General features: G+C 37.5%; 2 protein-coding genes across 3 annotated transcripts in view; both read left to right on the top strand.

Annotated features, from left to right (window-relative positions):
* LOC132851024 (F-BAR and double SH3 domains protein 2-like) overlaps positions 1 to 7779 on the top strand; it is a 90839-nt gene extending 83060 nt beyond the window's left edge. Inside the window, exons 14-20 of one of the 2 annotated variants that reach the window (XM_060877572.1) lie at positions 2503 to 2637; positions 3398 to 3481; positions 3756 to 3933; positions 4745 to 4962; positions 5841 to 6000; positions 6111 to 6202; positions 6854 to 7779. In XM_060877572.1, coding sequence (XP_060733555.1) covers positions 2503 to 2637; positions 3398 to 3481; positions 3756 to 3933; positions 4745 to 4962; positions 5841 to 6000; positions 6111 to 6202; positions 6854 to 6937 — 951 coding nt within the window. In that variant the 3' untranslated portion in view covers positions 6938 to 7779. The other variant, XM_060877573.1, reaches the window with a different exon arrangement.
* Positions 7780 to 10819: 3040 nt separating this feature from the next.
* On the top strand, positions 10820 to 17283 carry LOC132851023 (NACHT and WD repeat domain-containing protein 2). The gene is made up of 7 exons (XM_060877570.1): positions 10820 to 10970; positions 11196 to 11284; positions 11634 to 11741; positions 12216 to 12416; positions 12522 to 12657; positions 12751 to 13262; positions 13374 to 17283. The coding sequence occupies exons 1-7, from the start codon at positions 10931 to 10933 to the stop codon at positions 17058 to 17060; spliced, it is 4773 nt and encodes a 1590-aa protein (XP_060733553.1). The 5' UTR covers positions 10820 to 10930; the 3' UTR covers positions 17061 to 17283.
* The last annotated feature ends 997 nt before the right edge of the window (positions 17284 to 18280 follow it).

Raw genomic sequence — 18280 nt, 5'->3', positions numbered from 1 at the left:
GAAGCAATGAACTTGAATGAGAGAGTTATCAAGGACAGATAACAATGAATAAATAAGTAAAGTGGAAAGCAAAAAGGTCAGAATTTTCTCATTCAACAGCTGTTGTTGCTGTGAGCAAACAGTGAGGCAGATCATAAATAAAGTACTTTGTTTGTCTGGAAAATTATAATATTTGTCTAGTTGAAGCCAGTTCTAAACTGACTAAGACTAAGAAAAGTGGGACGGAAAAATACTTTTTTTTTCCTATGAATCTTTTAAGTGGACGCAAGACAGACATTTTAAGACAAGTTCTGCCTTCTGAATTCTTTCAAAAAGTTTGTGGTCTCTCATCTATGGAGCAGGTGGAGCTTTATAATGCATATCTGCCGTTCAAAAATTAAGTCCTCATTCACAAAGCTATGCATTTTAAGTTATGATAAAATACAAATATTTAAGTGCCCTGCAATTTTTTTTAAAGAAATTGCCAGTCGACAGATTGAAAGCAATTTTCATTTGCTTCAAGGTGTTGTGGAATCGTGGGCCAGCACACTCATCACCCCATTTAGGCTGGTTGAGCCTGGTTCCTCTCAAGGTTTCTTCTTCTTCCATCAAAGGGTGTTTTTCCTTGCCACAGTCGCATCAGACACCTCAGGGTTGCTAATTAGGTATAAAAAATACACATTGAAATTTAAGACTAAAGCTGTTTTGAGAAAATGTCTATTGTTAAAGGCGCTATAAAAACAATTGAATTGAATTTAGTTCCACAGAGTAATTATTGCACCTAGTGGTCAACAATAGAAACTGCAGCGTTAGCTAATAGATGACTACTGTGTTAGCAATCGCAGTTGACAAAACGGTTAGTGGGCTGCCAGATTGATTCCACAGCCTCCATGATCTTGTATAATAGCAAATGATCAGAATAAAATTTTCTGCAAGCAATCTGTAGGTGCAAAAAAAATCTATTTTCCAATGCTCAAATGTCTGAAATAGTTTCTGGTATTTTGTGTAGTTTTTGAGATGTAGTTGGGCTGGAAATTTTGCCGAAGAGTGGCAACACTGGTTAATATGAAGTCTTCTCTGTGTGCCTTGAGGGGAAACACACCTGAACAAAGTTGATCTTGATCTAGTCCTAACAATTCAATCTGCTCATAACTCATAAAATACATAGCAGCCTGTAGTGTAGGTCATGTGTGACACTTGATTTATGCCTCAACTTAATTTAGTTGTACATGGTTATGGCTTGTATTGCATTAGGCTATGTACATTGTTAATAATGTTGTCATGCCCCATTATAATCTATGATCACAAGTCTCTTGTGACCTTTTGAGAGGTTGGAAGTCAGGTCATAGTTTGGTGAAGATAAGACCAAGGTGATGTATAGTGCTAAAAAGCTTTTTTTGTTGTTTTTGAGCAAATATGATAATATTAATGATATGTTCAGTCATATTTCACTCTCTGTATTTTAATTTTGAAGTGTAACTAATAATAACAAACTTGTTAGTTCTGGGATATTCAATGGTATCTTGAATGTCACAGACAGCGATGGGGGTTAATGTTGTTTAGTCGTAAAAGCGCTTCATTTTCTGTTTCCTAAGCCAAAGTACAGGCAGGCTGTTTCCTCATTGCTAGGATACATATCATTTTTACTATTATTATTATTATTATTATTATTGTGCATAATGCTCAAGTCACTCTTTTTTTCCATATGGGCAAAGAAGGCCAGTGTTACTCCTGAAAATGCCTGCTGTGTAAACTGTTGATTTATTTATTTATTTTTTTTGATATTTTTTTTTTAATGAGATTTATTTTCATTCGAATTATTTGCTGACAAGTAATACATTTGTTTAATAGATTTATTTATAGAATTAACTCCATAAAAGGCAGCTTTTTATGACCAGCGCTGCCTTTAAATCAACTGTTTGCATATTCATTCATTCACAGTCCAGGTGGCTGTGGTATGTAAATGCTGTAAAAGACTAGGAGATTCCTGACACTGCCTAGTGTCTTACAGAGACATAATGTTCTCTAAAATCTTCTACTAGTCCATGTCAATATTAGAGTATTTACTTAATGTTATTCTAGCACACATTCCCAGGGTCTGTTTGTTTCACCTGTCGTGTCTCACTTCAGATCAGTTTTCCCAAAATTTCCCTTTCTTTTTCCAGCAGATCTCTGTTTTTATGTTGCAGCTCTCCTATGGAAGCGTGACAAAACCTGTCCCCTTGCTGTTAATCCTTCTGACTTATTTTAAATCGTACCTGAATGTTTCGGTCAGTGGGGGTAGGGGTGGGGTCATGGTCACCTGATCTGCTGTAGTCCAATAGCATGGCCAGTCAGGTGGGTGGGAAATGGACTGAAAACCAGCGTCCCAATGACGCATAAAGACGTGGCCTTATTCTGTCAGACATTTTTCCACTAAGTTGACCTTCTGAGAGCAGGTGTGCAGACAGCATTCAAACACCTCAGGACAGTCAGGATTTGGTTAGAAGGTTTCCTAAATGTTTGGCTGATGTGTTTTTGTAGACCACGGTGGACTTGGACCGAGACGAAGGAGAGGAACTGGAGGAGAACATGGAGCAATTTGATGATAGCAGCTCTAGTCCTTCAGGAACACTGAGGAACTATCCACTCACATGTAAAGTGCTTTACTCCTACAAGGTAAAACACACACACACACACACACGCTTATTTGTTCTGGGTGTGGAACCAGTGTGGTTTTAAACACGCCCTTTTCTGCTGTCCTGTCTGTTTCAGTCTTGGCTTATGTCTAGTTATAGTTGTAAGAGTCATTACAAAACCATCTCAACTCAAATGAAGTCTGTTAAATGATCCATTGCAGAGCTACATGGTTTTCTACAGAAGCAAAACTTACCCAAAAAGCATTGTCATCTGACAAACTTTCTCTTTCATAACTGAAAAACTAGCAAAAGCTGTTTAAGTGTACACAAAGGCAATCCAACATTTTATTTTCTGAAGGTTTTATTTTTTCCATATTCAGCTCCATCTATACATGACGGCAGACATTACGTCATTGCTTTACGCTTCTGCTTGCTAGCTAGTTAGCATCCTGAATATTTTGCATCTAATCAGCTAGATACTACTAAAAGTTACTGTATATGTAGTGTAAAAAAATCCATATATCAAGGAGTTAAGAAATCTATTTAAAAACATTATGCTTATTGGCCAAAGAAAGTATATTCTCAAATGTTTGCTCCCTGTGTGCTGTAAGAGGCACTAGACACTTATAAGTGTGACGCAGATGCAGTTCCTAGTCATGAGCAGTGACCGACGAGGAATTTGTTTAAAGTGGTATTAAAAACACAGAATGTCCGTTTGTTCTGAGCAGGTGTTCCAATGTTACACTTATTTATGTTCAAACTCAGACACACTTAAACTCTGTCTCTCTTTCACTTTTCAGGCATCTCAGCCGGACGAGCTGACCATCGATGAGCACGAGATGTTGGAGGTCATAGAGGATGGAGACATGGAAGACTGGGTCAAAGTAAACACTCTATTCCATGGCTTTTTTTGGTCATAACTATTTTTAATCAGCATTCCCCAAGTTTCTGAAATACACAATTCCCTGTGGATTAGCTGTTGCATAGAAACAATGCACATTAATTGCAGTGACTGTAATTGGTTATTAAACCACAACTTCCAACCAATCAGAGGCAAGAATTCAACAGCGGTGTGTTACAAATTAAGATACATTTTTCGTCAGTGGATTATAGTTTGAGATTTGTGTGGTGATTGTGTGTGACTTGTGTTGTGTGCAGGCACGGAATAAGGCGGGTCATGTAGGCTATGTACCTGAGAAGTACCTGCAGTTCCCCTCCTCCAACAGCATACTGAGCATGCTCCAATCGCTCACTGCCTTGGACTCACGCTCACACACATCAAGCAACTCCACTGACCCTGAGCTGGCCTCAGGCAGCATTAACGGTGATGCCAGTAGTAAGTTTCTATCCAACAAATAAACATTTGCATTTATTGTAGATTATAATTAATTCTTTTTCCCTTCTAATATAAATCTGAAATATAATATAATAAATACACTGGCTTGTTTACTAAGCAGTGAGTAGGAATTTGCAAATGAACAAATTGGGTGGAAAATGGAGGAAAGTTTGAAATAACTAGCAAGTAAAAGTCACTTTTTAGCTTGTATTTTGTCTTTTGTGGTCATGTATTTAACTATCTATAATTCTGGTGAAAATCTGTAGTCGCTATATCTGTCAAACTACTTTTTTACTAATTACACTAATTAGTTTGAAAACTATGGCTTTACATGATCTTTGTTAGGGTTCATACTACCTAAGCATGGTTATACACTTAATGGACTTCCTTTTTTGCACATCACACAGTAAATAGGAACTAATTGCCGGTAAGAAACAAAGTTGTGAGCAGGGACCTGAAGACATGCCAAGAGAACACTATGAACCACTATTCTATAGGATTGGACATGGAATCTTTTGAGCTTTGGATTTGTCACTTTATTGCCTCCATTGCTAATTTGACTAGAATTGAGATAATAATTGCTGGTCTCTTGCCACTGTTCATGTGAATCACGTGCATATGTACACACAGAAAAGTCTGACCATGAGAGTATAGTATAAAGAGGTGACCATTGTGTTTTCAAACATTTAAAGCACCATATCACTCTTTTGTAACTTTATTATTCATATAGATTTCCTCATTATGGTATACTATCCTATGGTTATACTGGCACACCCAGATTCATCTTTCCCTCTGTTCCACACTCTCTTAGTGAGTTTTGCAAAGGCCATATACGACTATGAAGGCCAGACAGATGATGAGCTGTCCTTCCCTGAGGGTGCCGTTATCCGTATCCTTAATAAAGACAATCAGGAGGATGATGGATTCTGGGAAGGCGAGTTTAACGGACGAGTAGGAGTCTTTCCATCAGTCCTGGTGGAGGATCTGACCGCAGAAAACGGAGACGCACACTGGGCTTTGGATACTCAGGTAGGACAGCAGTGCATCAGTCAGTTATAGTTTCATTCCCATTGACTATATATGGAAAATTGTTCACTTATTCACATTGGTATGTGTAAATTATAGGCACTTCCCAGACACACTACACCCTGTCCAGCAGTGCTCAGACATGCTCCAGATAAACTGGGCATGCCTTTTTCCTGTCTGCCTCCGATGCCCGATATGTCTGGGGGCTTTTTGAGCAGGCGTGCCCACTTCCTTCCAGCAATTATCGTCGTGCTGAGACAGCTTTTAAAAAGCCACATCTGAAATGAGTCGACAGCCACTTCCTCTGTCATCAGTACTTCACTGAATAGATTCGAATCTTGATAAGAATCCAGAAATTAAGGGTGGCTAAGTTAATAAAATGGAATATCTGTATCCTTTAAATAGGCCAGTCACTCATATCTATAAATACACAGACAGATAATATGCTACTGTCAATCAAGTTAAATTTTTTTTACACTCAGCAACTGATGAGAGATTTATTCAGTGTAATGACATTTAATGATTTGTTGTCAGATGCAGCACACAGTAGCTGTGTCTGAGGTCACATACTTATGTACTACAGTAAAAGTAAAATGTTAATAAAATAGTGGTATAATGGAGCCATTTGGAGCAAATAATGTGATCTTCGTATTGGGTCAATATTGATGTCAGGATTTATTTTATGTTTTTGTTTTTGGTTAGTGTGATTAGTGTGAGGACACTAGAGAAAGAACAACCACAAAGGTTATCATGTTATATTCATGCCATTTAATTAATTTTTAACTTGCCATTAAGCTTTATGTATCTGCATGTGGACTTTTCTCCTGTATAAATAACCGTGCCCTCTGAAGCATTAACATGTCTTCTGCTTTATTCTACAGGTGTCATCATGTGTGAAACTACAGTCATCTTTGCCTCCTTTACCCCTCTACGATCAACCCCCCTGCACCCTAGACTGTACCCCCACCCTCAACCTGCCCCGCTCACCGTCCGTCAACGGAGAGCACAAGCAACCTGGCTTGCACAAAGCCCTGACACACAGTAAGAATCTCTACCCAAATATAGTCTAGTTTTCTTCACTTGTGCTGCCTTGCATTTCAAAAGAAGTCTTGATTTTGACAGATTCTAAAAAAAATTTTGTCTTTGTAAAGATCACAGTTCTGGTGTGAGTCCAGAAAGCCCAGGCTTTCCCCAACCACTGAGATTCACACCTGATGCATCTGGCTCGGGAAAACTGCGACCTGTACGTAACCCCTCGTAACACTCTTCCACATTTTTAGCTAAGTACAGTGTTTAGAATTCTACATACAAAGCCAAACTACACTAGTTATCAGCTTTAGAGCCTAATAGTGATAAGTCAAGCTGTAATCAAGCATAAAATTTGCCATCTGTTGGGCCATCTGTGAAATTGAAGCTTTTTTATTTACTTTGTCCAATACCACACCTTATTTACTCTACAGTGCTGTATGTTGAGAGGATGCCATGCCATGTTATTGTCATACTTGAAAACATATAACAGAACATGTGCTACTAAATACCCATCACATACAAAACCTTTTACATTTTTGGACATGCAAAAATGGCATAAAAATTAAATGACCCCGTCTTACCCATTCTTCTACCATTAAGCGTAATTGAAAGAAAAGAAATCATTATGGAAAAAGGTATAAAGTAAAATATCAGACATGCCTAGAACATTAAATGCTATAGTAATAAAATTCATAAGCCAAAATGAAAAATACAATTTTGTGCTATTCTTTTAAAAAATCTTTTATTTTATTGTATTTATTCGTAGATTGTTTAAATTGTTTGGATCTTCAATCTGTATCTGCCATGAAATGACAACAACATAATAGACTAATGAGCACCGTTTGTTTTTCTTCCCCTTCCTCAGGTCCGTGCTGCTCCGCCTCCTCCAAAACAACACTCTCGCAGACAAGTGGACAAAACGGAGGAAGTAGAGATCACGCTTGTCTAACAGCACCGCTCTTTTCTTTAGAGGACTCATCTACATTTGACCTCAAGCTCCTACTGGCTTCAGTGGGGTTGGGCTTTCTACCCACCCCTCCAGCACTCTGAACAAGGTGGACTGCATTTCAAAGACTCCTCCCTGCTAATCCTGGAAGCACCTCTTATGGCGTCACAGACTGTTTGGTGCCTTTTAACCCTTTTCATGCCAAAACCAGTCATTGTGTTTGTATTTGTAGAGCTAAAACTTTGTAGCATTCCCAGTTACAAATGCTGTGCTCTACAAATTTAAGAGGGCAGAAAATATAAAAAGTAATAAAGCCTGGTTGGTTAACTTGCACATATATCTGTCCAGCAGGCTCATCAACAGCAGCAAATGCAATATCCAGAGGTTACTGAGGGATTTACGGGGGCATGTTTGGTGTACAGTGGGTGTGGGTGATTAAGTTTGCCCCGTCTTCAGCCACGCGTAGTCCTACCATACGTATTTAATGTTGTATTAGTACAGTACATTACTGTTGTCATAGGAATGTTCAGAATATGTGCAACATTTCTTCATATATTGTAACAGTGGATGCTTTTTGAAATATAAAGGAACAATTGAGGATAAAGGCAGTTGTGTATAAAAGGGTAAACTGGCGAGGTAGGAAGGGGTAAAAGGAAGTTCAAGAGAATGAGGGCTGGATCCTTCATTTTCTTTTTCCTCACCTGTCGCTCCTCTAGCCAACACAGTACTCCTCCATATTGTGTTAATCCGAGTACAGTACTAATTACATCAAAAATAGCCTCTCAGCTCGTCCTTACGAAGACTGCCATTTGTACGTATTAACTAATATTTAGTCGTCAAAAGGAAGGAGAATGGGGGGGTTTTTTTTTTTTTGGGGGGGGGGGGGGGGTTGGCATGTGTTGTCCCTGGGGGCGAGCCTTTAGCCCGTTATCATGTGGTCTAACCTGTTTGCAAATGCCAATCAATATTGCAAGCATTATTTAAAGTGCTTCATTTTTCTTCCTAATTCTTATCTTACTTTCTCATCACAATAGCACCGCCTCAATCTAATGGAGTGTGTTGGCAGATGGGTCCTGGCCATTTCATACTAATTAGCGTCCTAAGTGCTTTTTCTTTTGTACAAGGAGAAGCTATTTTTTCTATTTTTCATACATTGAATAGTATTGTTCTTCTAGAAAAATCATAATTCATTAAAATCAGATGGTCAGTTCCCATTTCATTCTGAAGTACTGAATGCCTATCATTATTATTATTATTATTGTTATTATTATTATTATTTCAATTATCAGCTTATATCTGTATTCTTAACCATATTTTAACTAGGCATGTGCTGAATTTCTTTTTAAATAATAACATTTGCCTGACCTCAATTATTGCATATATACCACATAATACATTAAATAATATGTCCACTATGTTTTTCACACTTTCACATAGGGAAAAAAAAACATTTTAATAGCATCACAAAAGGTACCTCTTTAAATCCATGTTTGGAAAGCTTCAAGCAGGACGAAAGAAGTAACTGGCATTTGCATGTACTTTCAAATAATTTTTAAGTCAGCCAGATGACATGGGCTAACCTGACGTAGTCATATCCATGAACGAATGCTAGTTGGCTGAGTAAATATGAGCTAACCTGACTGGAGTTCTGAGAGGATTTTGGATTTTTTTATATAGGACAGAAGTTCTGAGAAGATTTTGAATTCGTATCAATAGATATTCACCATATTCACATCTAAAACTAGTTAGCTGGTATAATAAGAACTATTCTGTCTGAAATTATTGAATTCATATCCAGAAATGTCCACAGTATTCATATGTAGCACTTGTTAGCTGGCTAAGAGCTAACCTGACAGGATTTCTTCTGTGAAGTTCATAAACATTCAAACTATTTCCATACTAGCTGGCAAAATATGCTAACTTGACAGGATGTCTGAGAAAGCCTTACCTTTTTGAGTGCAATCATAAAACTAATTTTGTGGACCAGGTATGCACTCAGAAACATTCTGTTAAAAATCATATCTTCGATTGTGGCCTGCTTTTCTAAAAATGACACAATACTCTTACGTTTATCCAAGGTATCAGCACATGCCTATGTTCAACGGCATAGAGCGAATCTCAGCACTTTTCCAAAGCTGTATGGCTTTTTACCTGACTTTTAGTCTGCATCCCATCAAAGGACCCTTGTGTAGCATAGCTGCCTAAATATGTGTGTGGGTTTTTGTTTTGTTCTGTTTTGTTTTTAAATTCAGTGTTTTATGCCCTAGTGGTTTTGTCTGCTAAAGACTTCAGTACTGCTATTTATTCTCTTCCTCCAGGAGTAAGAAATCGCCCATTTTCTAGAGATTAGTATTACTAGTGTTATTAACAATAAAATACTGTCACCTTAAATAAAGTTAACAAGGTCACCTTAAACATGGTGCATGTAAAGATTTTTTTTTTTGGGAGGGAAGGTTCAGATATGTGTAGGTTTTGGAGTTTCTTTCAGTAGAGTGGACAAATTTGGCATATCTGCCCTTATGTCTTTTTGTTGCAGCCTGTTTTTGTGTTGATTTCATTGAGATCTTTTAAATGTTATCAAACTTGTTTTGAAGTTTATGGCCCATCATGTCAGAAAGCTCCTCTCAGAGATTGTTTTTTTTTTTCTTCTTCTTCTTTACCAGTTTCCTTTAAAACAGTTTTCGCTTCATCCACATACACATCATTTTATTTTTAAATGCCTTTTATTTTATTTTGAAAGACAATGCTAGAAAAAGATGATGTAATAACATTGAACTGTTGCTGAAGTGGAAGTAACAGAGAACAGGTCAAGACATTTCTTTCTGCATATTAATAGCTGTAAAGTAATTTGTATTTATTGTGTACAAATGTTAAATAAAAAAATGAGAAAATTATTTCTGGTTTCTTGTATGTTTGTGTACAGAACCTACATTTACATTACATTTCTAGCATTTAGCAGACACCCTTAACCAGAGTCACTTACATTTTATTTCAATTCATACAATTGAGCAATTAAGGGTTAAGGGCCTTGCTCAGGGACCCAGCAGTGGCAGCAACTGGGAGTTGAACTCATGACCTTCCGATCAGAAGTCCAACGCCTTAACCACTATGCTACCACATCCCTATACCTCAATACATATATACCATAATAAATGATAAAAATGTTTTACTTGTTAAGTTGTTTTAAGTTATCAAATGTTTAGGTTTATAGCTGTATTTTGCTAGATTACTACATAAAATACAAAGTGCAGGGGATTTTGTTTTTCTGTATGCTTTAATAATAAATGTAGAATTTGTGAAATTTGCAGTGCAGTACAATAATCATATTTCAGACAAAATATCAATTCTTCATCAGCTGTGCACACAAAGTGCTTCTAAAGCAGTGAGATGTTAAACTAGTTAACATTCAAACTGAGATGTTTAAAATATGAGGTTTAAAATAATTAAATAGAATAAGAATTGTGAAATCTTATAGCACGGTATTTAAAATGTCTAAAACATACATTGTGAAGACAGAAGTTCTTTAGTGCTCACATATCATATACGTATGTTGATATTTTAGGGAAAAGAACCAGCTAGCTACAGTATGTTAGAAAAAGACTGTGGGTCAGTACATAGGTCCTGAAGACGGTTATGGTGGATTAAAAGACCCTCTGGACAGACAGTAACCTAAGTACAGGATTAGACCAGGGACCCTGGAGCTGAGGTGGTAAAGACCTGCCTGTGGAACTCTGTAGATGAGATGAAATTCAGAACTGTGGATGAGGTTGAGAAACTGTCAGAGTTGGAATTCCCACATTTCCATATAATATTAAGACAAAATTCCAGGAAATGAAGGAGGAGCTTTAGAGTTGCAGGAGCAGCTCCTTCCCATATCCCTCTTACCCAGACCATATTTTCAGTCTAGAGTGTAACAAGAAACATGAGTGATCTATCTGTCTGTTTCATTTTTGCTTTCTTTTTCTGAGATTAATTCCTGGATCAGTGTATTAACAGATGGCTTGTGTAAAAATTTACTTGTGTTCCAACCCTGATGGTACGTGCATTTTTTTGTATGTGTGTGCGATTAGAGTTGTCATGTATAAAATGGTGTTAAAACATAAGGTATGGATTGCACACTATAATAGTTTGCTACAGAATTTTGATGCATTGTACCATAAAGAATGGATTTTTATGTTGCATACGTATATCTATATTATTTATGTTTGGTCTGTATACATACATGTTCAAGAGTCTTTTATATGTTGACTGTGTGTTTCAGACTCTGTAATGGAAAGGAAGGTGCTGAGAGAGAACGCGTTCCCTAGAATAAGGGACCACTGCCGACGTAAACATGGAGTAGACTTCAGGGCAAGTCATTTTTATGCAGTTCTTTTTTAATGTTCTCTTACTTTATTGTGTGCTGTTCAAATTTTTGACAAGGACAAGTACTTGACCATGAGAGGAGTAACTGTATTAGTTGACTCTATTTTTCACTGGAGGTATTTTTTTAATTCTGTCCAATCATTCGTGCTTTTTAATTATTAATATCCGATTCTATGTGATTCTACACTGATATTGTTCAAGCACCATATGTTACTAAAAGCAAACAAATAGAGAAACAAAAGAATTATCATTTAATAAGCTGTCATTATTATAGAGTAAACTCAGGATTCATTTAGAATCAGGTTAAGCAATATTGACTGGATCCTTTGTGTAGGTTATTGACCCTTATGAAGATCCAAACCCAGATAAATGGCCAACACAGCAGGTGCGATTGCAATTGATCGAGGAGTGTCGGCAGAACTCACTGGGCCCTTTCTTTGTGGTAATGTGTGCTTATTTTTTCATTTCCAACTGTATTTATTTATACATGTACATTCACATAGATGTGTTTCTCAATGATACGCTGTCAAAGCTATTTAAAGAACAAAATCTATTTAAAGAACTTGCTGGTAGTAACTACTAATGCAACACTTTAGATACCTTAGATGACAGCATAGGAATTCTAAGAAAATAACACAACACCAAAGCAATTACGTGCTTTAATATTTACCTTAAAATTGATTAGCTTTTATTCATGAATCTAGTCAAGTAATAAGAGTTTGAATGATGGATAATGTAAGATCCTAATAAGAATTATGTCCTTTCATTTCTCAGAAAGCTATGATTATCCAATTTAGTTTGACCAAACCATTTAGCTATTTTTCTTTCTTACATTGTCGGATGTGTAATCTAACACTACTCAAGAGGGCAAATATGTTCTCACATACTAATCTGTTGCTCTGCCTGTGATTTTCAGAGCCTGGTGGGGGTGCAGTATGGAGCTGCATGTCTACCAGAACAGGTGGAGTTTTCTGAGTTCCTCACGGTGCTACAGGTTTGCCAGGAGATGGGATTCAGAGCTAAAGACCTAGAGCAATGCTACAGACAAGATGAAAACACAATACCACCATCATTCTGCCTAATAAGTCAACGTGTACATCATAAATATAATTCCCAGGTAAAGGCCTTAATGAGTATTTTGGTTAGTGGAAGAAAGGTGAAATAGTTTTTAAATTAAATTATGACTGAAATACATAATTTCATGTTGCTTTTATGCCTCTAGCCAGGGCAGAATGTTGACAAAAATGCTTGGAATGATGTACTTGCAAAAGGGAGGAAGCTCTTAAATGATGTTATCACCCAGTGTGTTCTAGAGGGCAGTATTGACCAAGAAAATGCTGAGAAATATTTTAGATCAAGTAAGTATGTTTCCACAGAATGTTTTGTTTTCCTAGGTGGTATTTTGTATTTTGAAATGCAAAGACAGCTGAATTTGCTTAACATATTTTCAGGGCTTGAGAACGACCTCCGCTTTGCACTGGATGGCCAATCTGGTTCTAATATCAAAAGGTGTCTTTGTTATGTTTACAAAACTGGTAAACATGCTGACCAGAGGAAGAAAGAAAATTATCCAGAGGACCAAGATCAATTGTTCCGACTGTCACAGCTCTGTGATAATTTCCTACCAAACCTGGTTAGAACCAAGCAGGCCCTGATATACACCACCACTAACAACAGAGAGTGTGATGATAAACAGAGCTATGCTGAAGATCTGAACCACCAGCTTTATTCAGATCTTATAGGTCTTATAGAAGAAAGTATTGTGAATGAAAGAGTTCAAATCCATGATTCATTCTCCCAGCAGAAAAACCTGTGTCATGTCCTTTCCACTCTATACAGAATTGAGCGCACAGAAGTCAGCCATATAAGAGCTTACTTGGAGCAAGACACAAAATATCCATTTATTCTAATTGGTGGGCCATGTACAGGCAAAAGTGTACTTTTGGCCCACTGCGCAACTCAGGTAAAAAAATCTTTTAAGTATATGGGTTTAATTACATGAAATTTGCTCATTTAAACTGTGCATACATAAAGTAGACAGTATTAAAAATAATAGCATAACTTTCTCTTTCAGATTCAAACATGGATGAAGGACCAGAACCCTGTGGTTATTGCACACTTTGTAGATTTTAAAAGTTCTTTGAAGCAAATACTCAGTGTGATATGCCATCAAATTGCTTTATGGCACAGTCAGCAGTACAATGACTGTCTCAAAGATGTCTCTCAATTAAAAGAAACTTTGAACAACCTCCTAACCACACATTCACAGTTTCCAAATCACTTAATCCTCATTATAGATGGGCTTAATCAAATGCATGATACACATAGACCACTGGACTTAGCCTGGCTTCCTAAGAAATTACCTTCTAATGTTAAGCTCCTAATCTCATCTACACCAACAAAGTCTGGATTTCTCTCCGCTATAAAGACATATTACCCTGAATCCTCACTGTTTTTTGATCTACAACCAGTAACTAGCAAGAGCTGCAGTCAGATGCTGACAAGTCTCCTTTTGGCAGGTAAAAGAAAGATAACATCTGGCCAACAGATGTATGTAAATCAAGCTTTTAAACAATGTGATCTTCCATTGTATGTGGAGCTTCTCTACAGACAGGTGTGTTACTGGGGTTCAGATTTAGAGATCACACCTGACACATTGGTCCCTGGGGTTCACATAAACATTGGACGGTTTCTAGACCACCTTGAAGAAAAGCATGGAAAGTTAATAGTCACCAGAAGTCTAGAATATCTCACCTTGTCCAAGACTGGTTTGACAGAGGGTGAATTGACTGATATTCTGTCTTGTGATGATGAAGTTCTCCTTACATTCCTCCCAGCAGACAACTATGCACCATATAAGTTAAGAGTCCCAGAGGTTGTGGTAGAGATGTTACTTTTAGACCTGAGGGGGTTTCTGAAGCCACAAAACATATTAGGGACACAAACTCTGTTCTGGGTCAACAGACACTTTATCTTAGTCATCTGTAAGAGGTACCTGTGTCAAGACAATCAACAAAAACTGCACTCGTTGATCGCAAACTATTTTAGTGGCCACTGGGCATGCGGTACATCTAAGCCATTGCTCATTGCTTCAAGTCCCAGCCAAAATGTCAAGCCATTGAAAATTTATGCTGACAGGCAAGTTCCTGGTCAACCTTGGACATTTCAGCCCTTCACATCTGCTGTGACTTCATCTGGTTCATCTGAGTGTGCACATCCCAATCTAAGGAAATTGCAAGAGTTGCCTTACCATTTACTGAAGAGTGGCAATACTGAGGAGCTTGTTCGAATTATGATGTCACATGAGTTCCTTAATGCAATGATCTGTGCAGAATTAGTAGATGAGTTGGTATTCTGGTTAGAGAAGACATCTCAAATAGTGTTTTCCAGGGAACTCAGACTCCTAATTTCTATACTGAAAAGTACAACTTGTTTGCTAAGAAACTGCTCTGCTGACTTTGCTTTGGTAATGCAGGCCAAGCTTATCCCCTTTTTCAAAGTTCTTCCTGAATTAAAGGAATCTGTCAACCTGGCAGGACATGACGATTCAGTGGGACGTCTTGGAGTGAATATGTTATTATGTCCCACACCCTCTGTGCCTGCCACACATTGGGCAGTCCCAGAAGTGGAAGTATCTCCTATTACAAAAGCAGCTGTATCTCAGTCTGGCTATGTGGTAGTGATTCAGAGCAATGGCTCTGTTTGGAGCTGGAATGAAAGTGATTCAGAGGGCTACAAAGTCTCCCAGTCCTCTGAACTACAGTTTACAGATGTCATATGTTCTGCAAATGTATTTATTCTCTCTACACAAAGTGGCAACCTCCTGTCATTGGACATGAATGCTCCAACGTACCTCCAGAAACTTCAAACCCAACAGACAGAACAACCAATAAAGGGCATTGAGGGTTTATTGATGGCCAGTGGCAAGACATTTGTGTTCTCAAAGGATAGCAATTCTGTCAGAGTGTTCACTAAGGGAACAGAAATTACTCCATTCCACTGCTCAAGTGGTATAACATGTATGTCTACTTGTGATGGTCACAGGATTTATTGCGGGCAGAACGAGGGTACGGTCAGTATATTTGACTCCCAAAGTGGTAGTCTTTTGGCCTCCTTTGTTTGTTCATTAGGCACAGCTTTGTGTGATCTCATTGTTCACAAGAACGAAGCAACAATTACATGTATTGACTGCACAGGAAGTGTGTTTGTATGGGATCTCAAGAACATTAAAAAGCCTATATTTATTACAATGAAGGAGAACTGCAACAAGAAAGAGGTGTTAAATATAGACCACATTGAAAACAATCTTCTCATCTGTAAAAGACAACAAATTCATATGATTCATGGATATTTGTTAGCTGTTGAAGAGCAATTCAATGCACCTAAAAGTAAAACATTTGTGCAAGCAATTCTTGATCAAGATGCACACTTCATCATTGCTTTGATGGAGAACTGCCCATCGCTTTTGATCTGGAATTGGGTCTCAGGTCAATGTCTGTTAAACCTCGACATAAGAAGTAGCCATGCTTTCAAACTTGTCAAGTTCGGGGATACTTTTCTCACAGCAGTGACAACCACAGGCATTGTCATTTGGGACATGGACCTTATTTCATTAGCTGCCTCCACTCCAAAATCTGGTGGGAAAGTATTAAAAGTCATTGTGGAACCAGATGAGGAGCACTTTTACACTAGTGATGGGTCTGAGCAGGTTTGGAGGTGGTCAGTTTTGGGTGGGAAAGTGAAGGGCAACCTGCTTCACCAAGGTCCTGTAGAGAGCTTGACTCTTTCATCAGACAGTGTTTACTTGGTTACCATCGCCTCTGGTGATATCTATGTTTGGAATACCAGTACCCCTGAGAACATTTACCGAATCCATGGCAGCCAAGCATCTCACATACTGATTACTCCAAAAGGTCATTTTGCAGTGTCATTTTCAGAAACAGGGTTATCAAAGGTTTGGAAGTTGTGCAATGGACATGTGATTTGTACAATTCACCATTATCTCAGAGATGCTGTCATTACTGGAGAAAGTACTTTCCTTCTGGGCATTAATGAAGGGGCTCTCCTTGCAGTCAGTCTCTGGTCTGGTTATGTCAGCAAACAATTCTTCTGTTCTGACTGGCCAAGTGTTGCTGCCTTCCAAGTGCTGTCTGACTATCCAGACTATGTGATTGTGATTACCAGTTCAGGAGCTTTGTACTCATGGAGACTGACAGAAAACACTGTTTGCCACCAGTTCCAGTTTTTAGAGTGTTTTGAGCATCCACCACAGCTCTTTAAGCTCTCATCAGATGGACGTTATGGTGTCATTTCTGTAGATGGATCTAAGATAAACGTCTTGGACCTTTGCCAAGGTAAACTGTGCTCAGTGAATGCCGAGGGACCAGTCTGCCAACCATTTGTGGACATTTTGGGTAAATATATAGTATATATCTGCAGCCCAGGAGTGAAGTGTCAGAATTACTCTTGTGACCTTCATACAAAGCAGATGTTGGTTATCATTCAGGTAACAAATGGAAAGATGGTGGGCAAGTTTTACTTATGCAAGAATGTTACTGCTCTAACACTCTCTAAGAGGTTGTGTGTTTATATTGGCTTTGAAGACGGTGCGGTTGGAGTGTATGCTATTAATGACACAGATGTAGGTTACGCCAATGCAAATGCTAAATGCCATAACACTGAACTCATATGCCCATTTGAAGAACCTGTGGTTTGGTTGCCATTGCCAAACCCTAATCTTACATGGGCTGAATTACTGTAGATGTGTTTAACATTGATATGTTATTAATTATGTTAGAAATATACGAAAGACATGTATTTGTACTTCATGTAGTAATTTCTTTTGGAAAAATATTTTTTTGCTTTTCAAATTGAATTTATATTGTAATGTGGCTACTCCAAACAACAGCCAACTATGAATGTGTGTATGTTTGTCATCTATAGACTATTCAAATTATTTAATTAAAATTTTACTTTACACTGAATTATGAACAGTACTATTGAAGTTATTGTCCAACACCAATTTTGAAAAACAATATATTTTAGATAGATAGATAGATAGATAGATAGATAGATAGATAGATAGATAGATAGATAAGGTACTTTATTGATCCCTTTATTGAAATTTATTTATCATAGGAGCAGAGCAGCAATAGACATTACACGTAACACATTTGTCTGTTAGTCAATAAGTAACAGCTACATATAATAAAATAAAATATCAAGTGAAATAAAGTGTCCCGGTAATAAAGTGACAGTGAAATATATTAGTAAATATAATAAAAACCAGAACAGTAAAGATAAACTGAAGTAAAGACAATCTGAAGTATACAATGTGCAAAGTATATATGTAAACATAGAATAAATGTATAACTGTAGACAGTCTGTGTTTTGCTGGTGTTGTGCTTGAGTAAATATGTGCTGCTGATTAGTTAGACAGTCATGGAGGAAGTGAAAAACATTGTCCAGGATAAGCATCCTTTTCTGAATAATCAGATCCAGGTAGTCTGGGTTGGTCCCAAGGACCTGTTGGGTATTCCTGGTCAGTTTTTTTATTCTTCTGGTGTCTCTTTTCTTCTACAAGTAGTACATTCTAGATGGGACACCAGTCCATCACAATGGCATGAACATGGATATTTGCACACACTCATTAAATCCGAGAAGCAATTTAGCATAGCCTATCCATTTATTGAGGATTTAGGGAGCTGGGAGGAAATCCATGCACAGCTTAGCTAAATGCAGTGCTAATGCTTTTTATTAAAAGGTCTTGGATTAAAAAAATAATAATAAAAGTAATTAAATAATAATAAAGGTATTGTTGGAGAAAAGTTGTTGGGAAACAAAGTTGGCTAGATATTACACACAAAGTATATCATTATAGTTGATGACACTATTATACTATTTTATATAAACATGTTTTCATGCTAATTAGCAAAAAACATGCTAATCATGCTTGTACTCCATATTTGTCAAATAAATGGA

Source organism: Tachysurus vachellii, chromosome 9 (assembly GCF_030014155.1).
Source record: "Tachysurus vachellii isolate PV-2020 chromosome 9, HZAU_Pvac_v1, whole genome shotgun sequence".
NCBI lineage: Eukaryota > Metazoa > Chordata > Actinopteri > Siluriformes > Bagridae > Tachysurus > Tachysurus vachellii.
The sequence above is the reverse complement of the archived record's forward strand: the minus strand, read 5'-3'. Positions and strand labels throughout refer to the sequence as shown.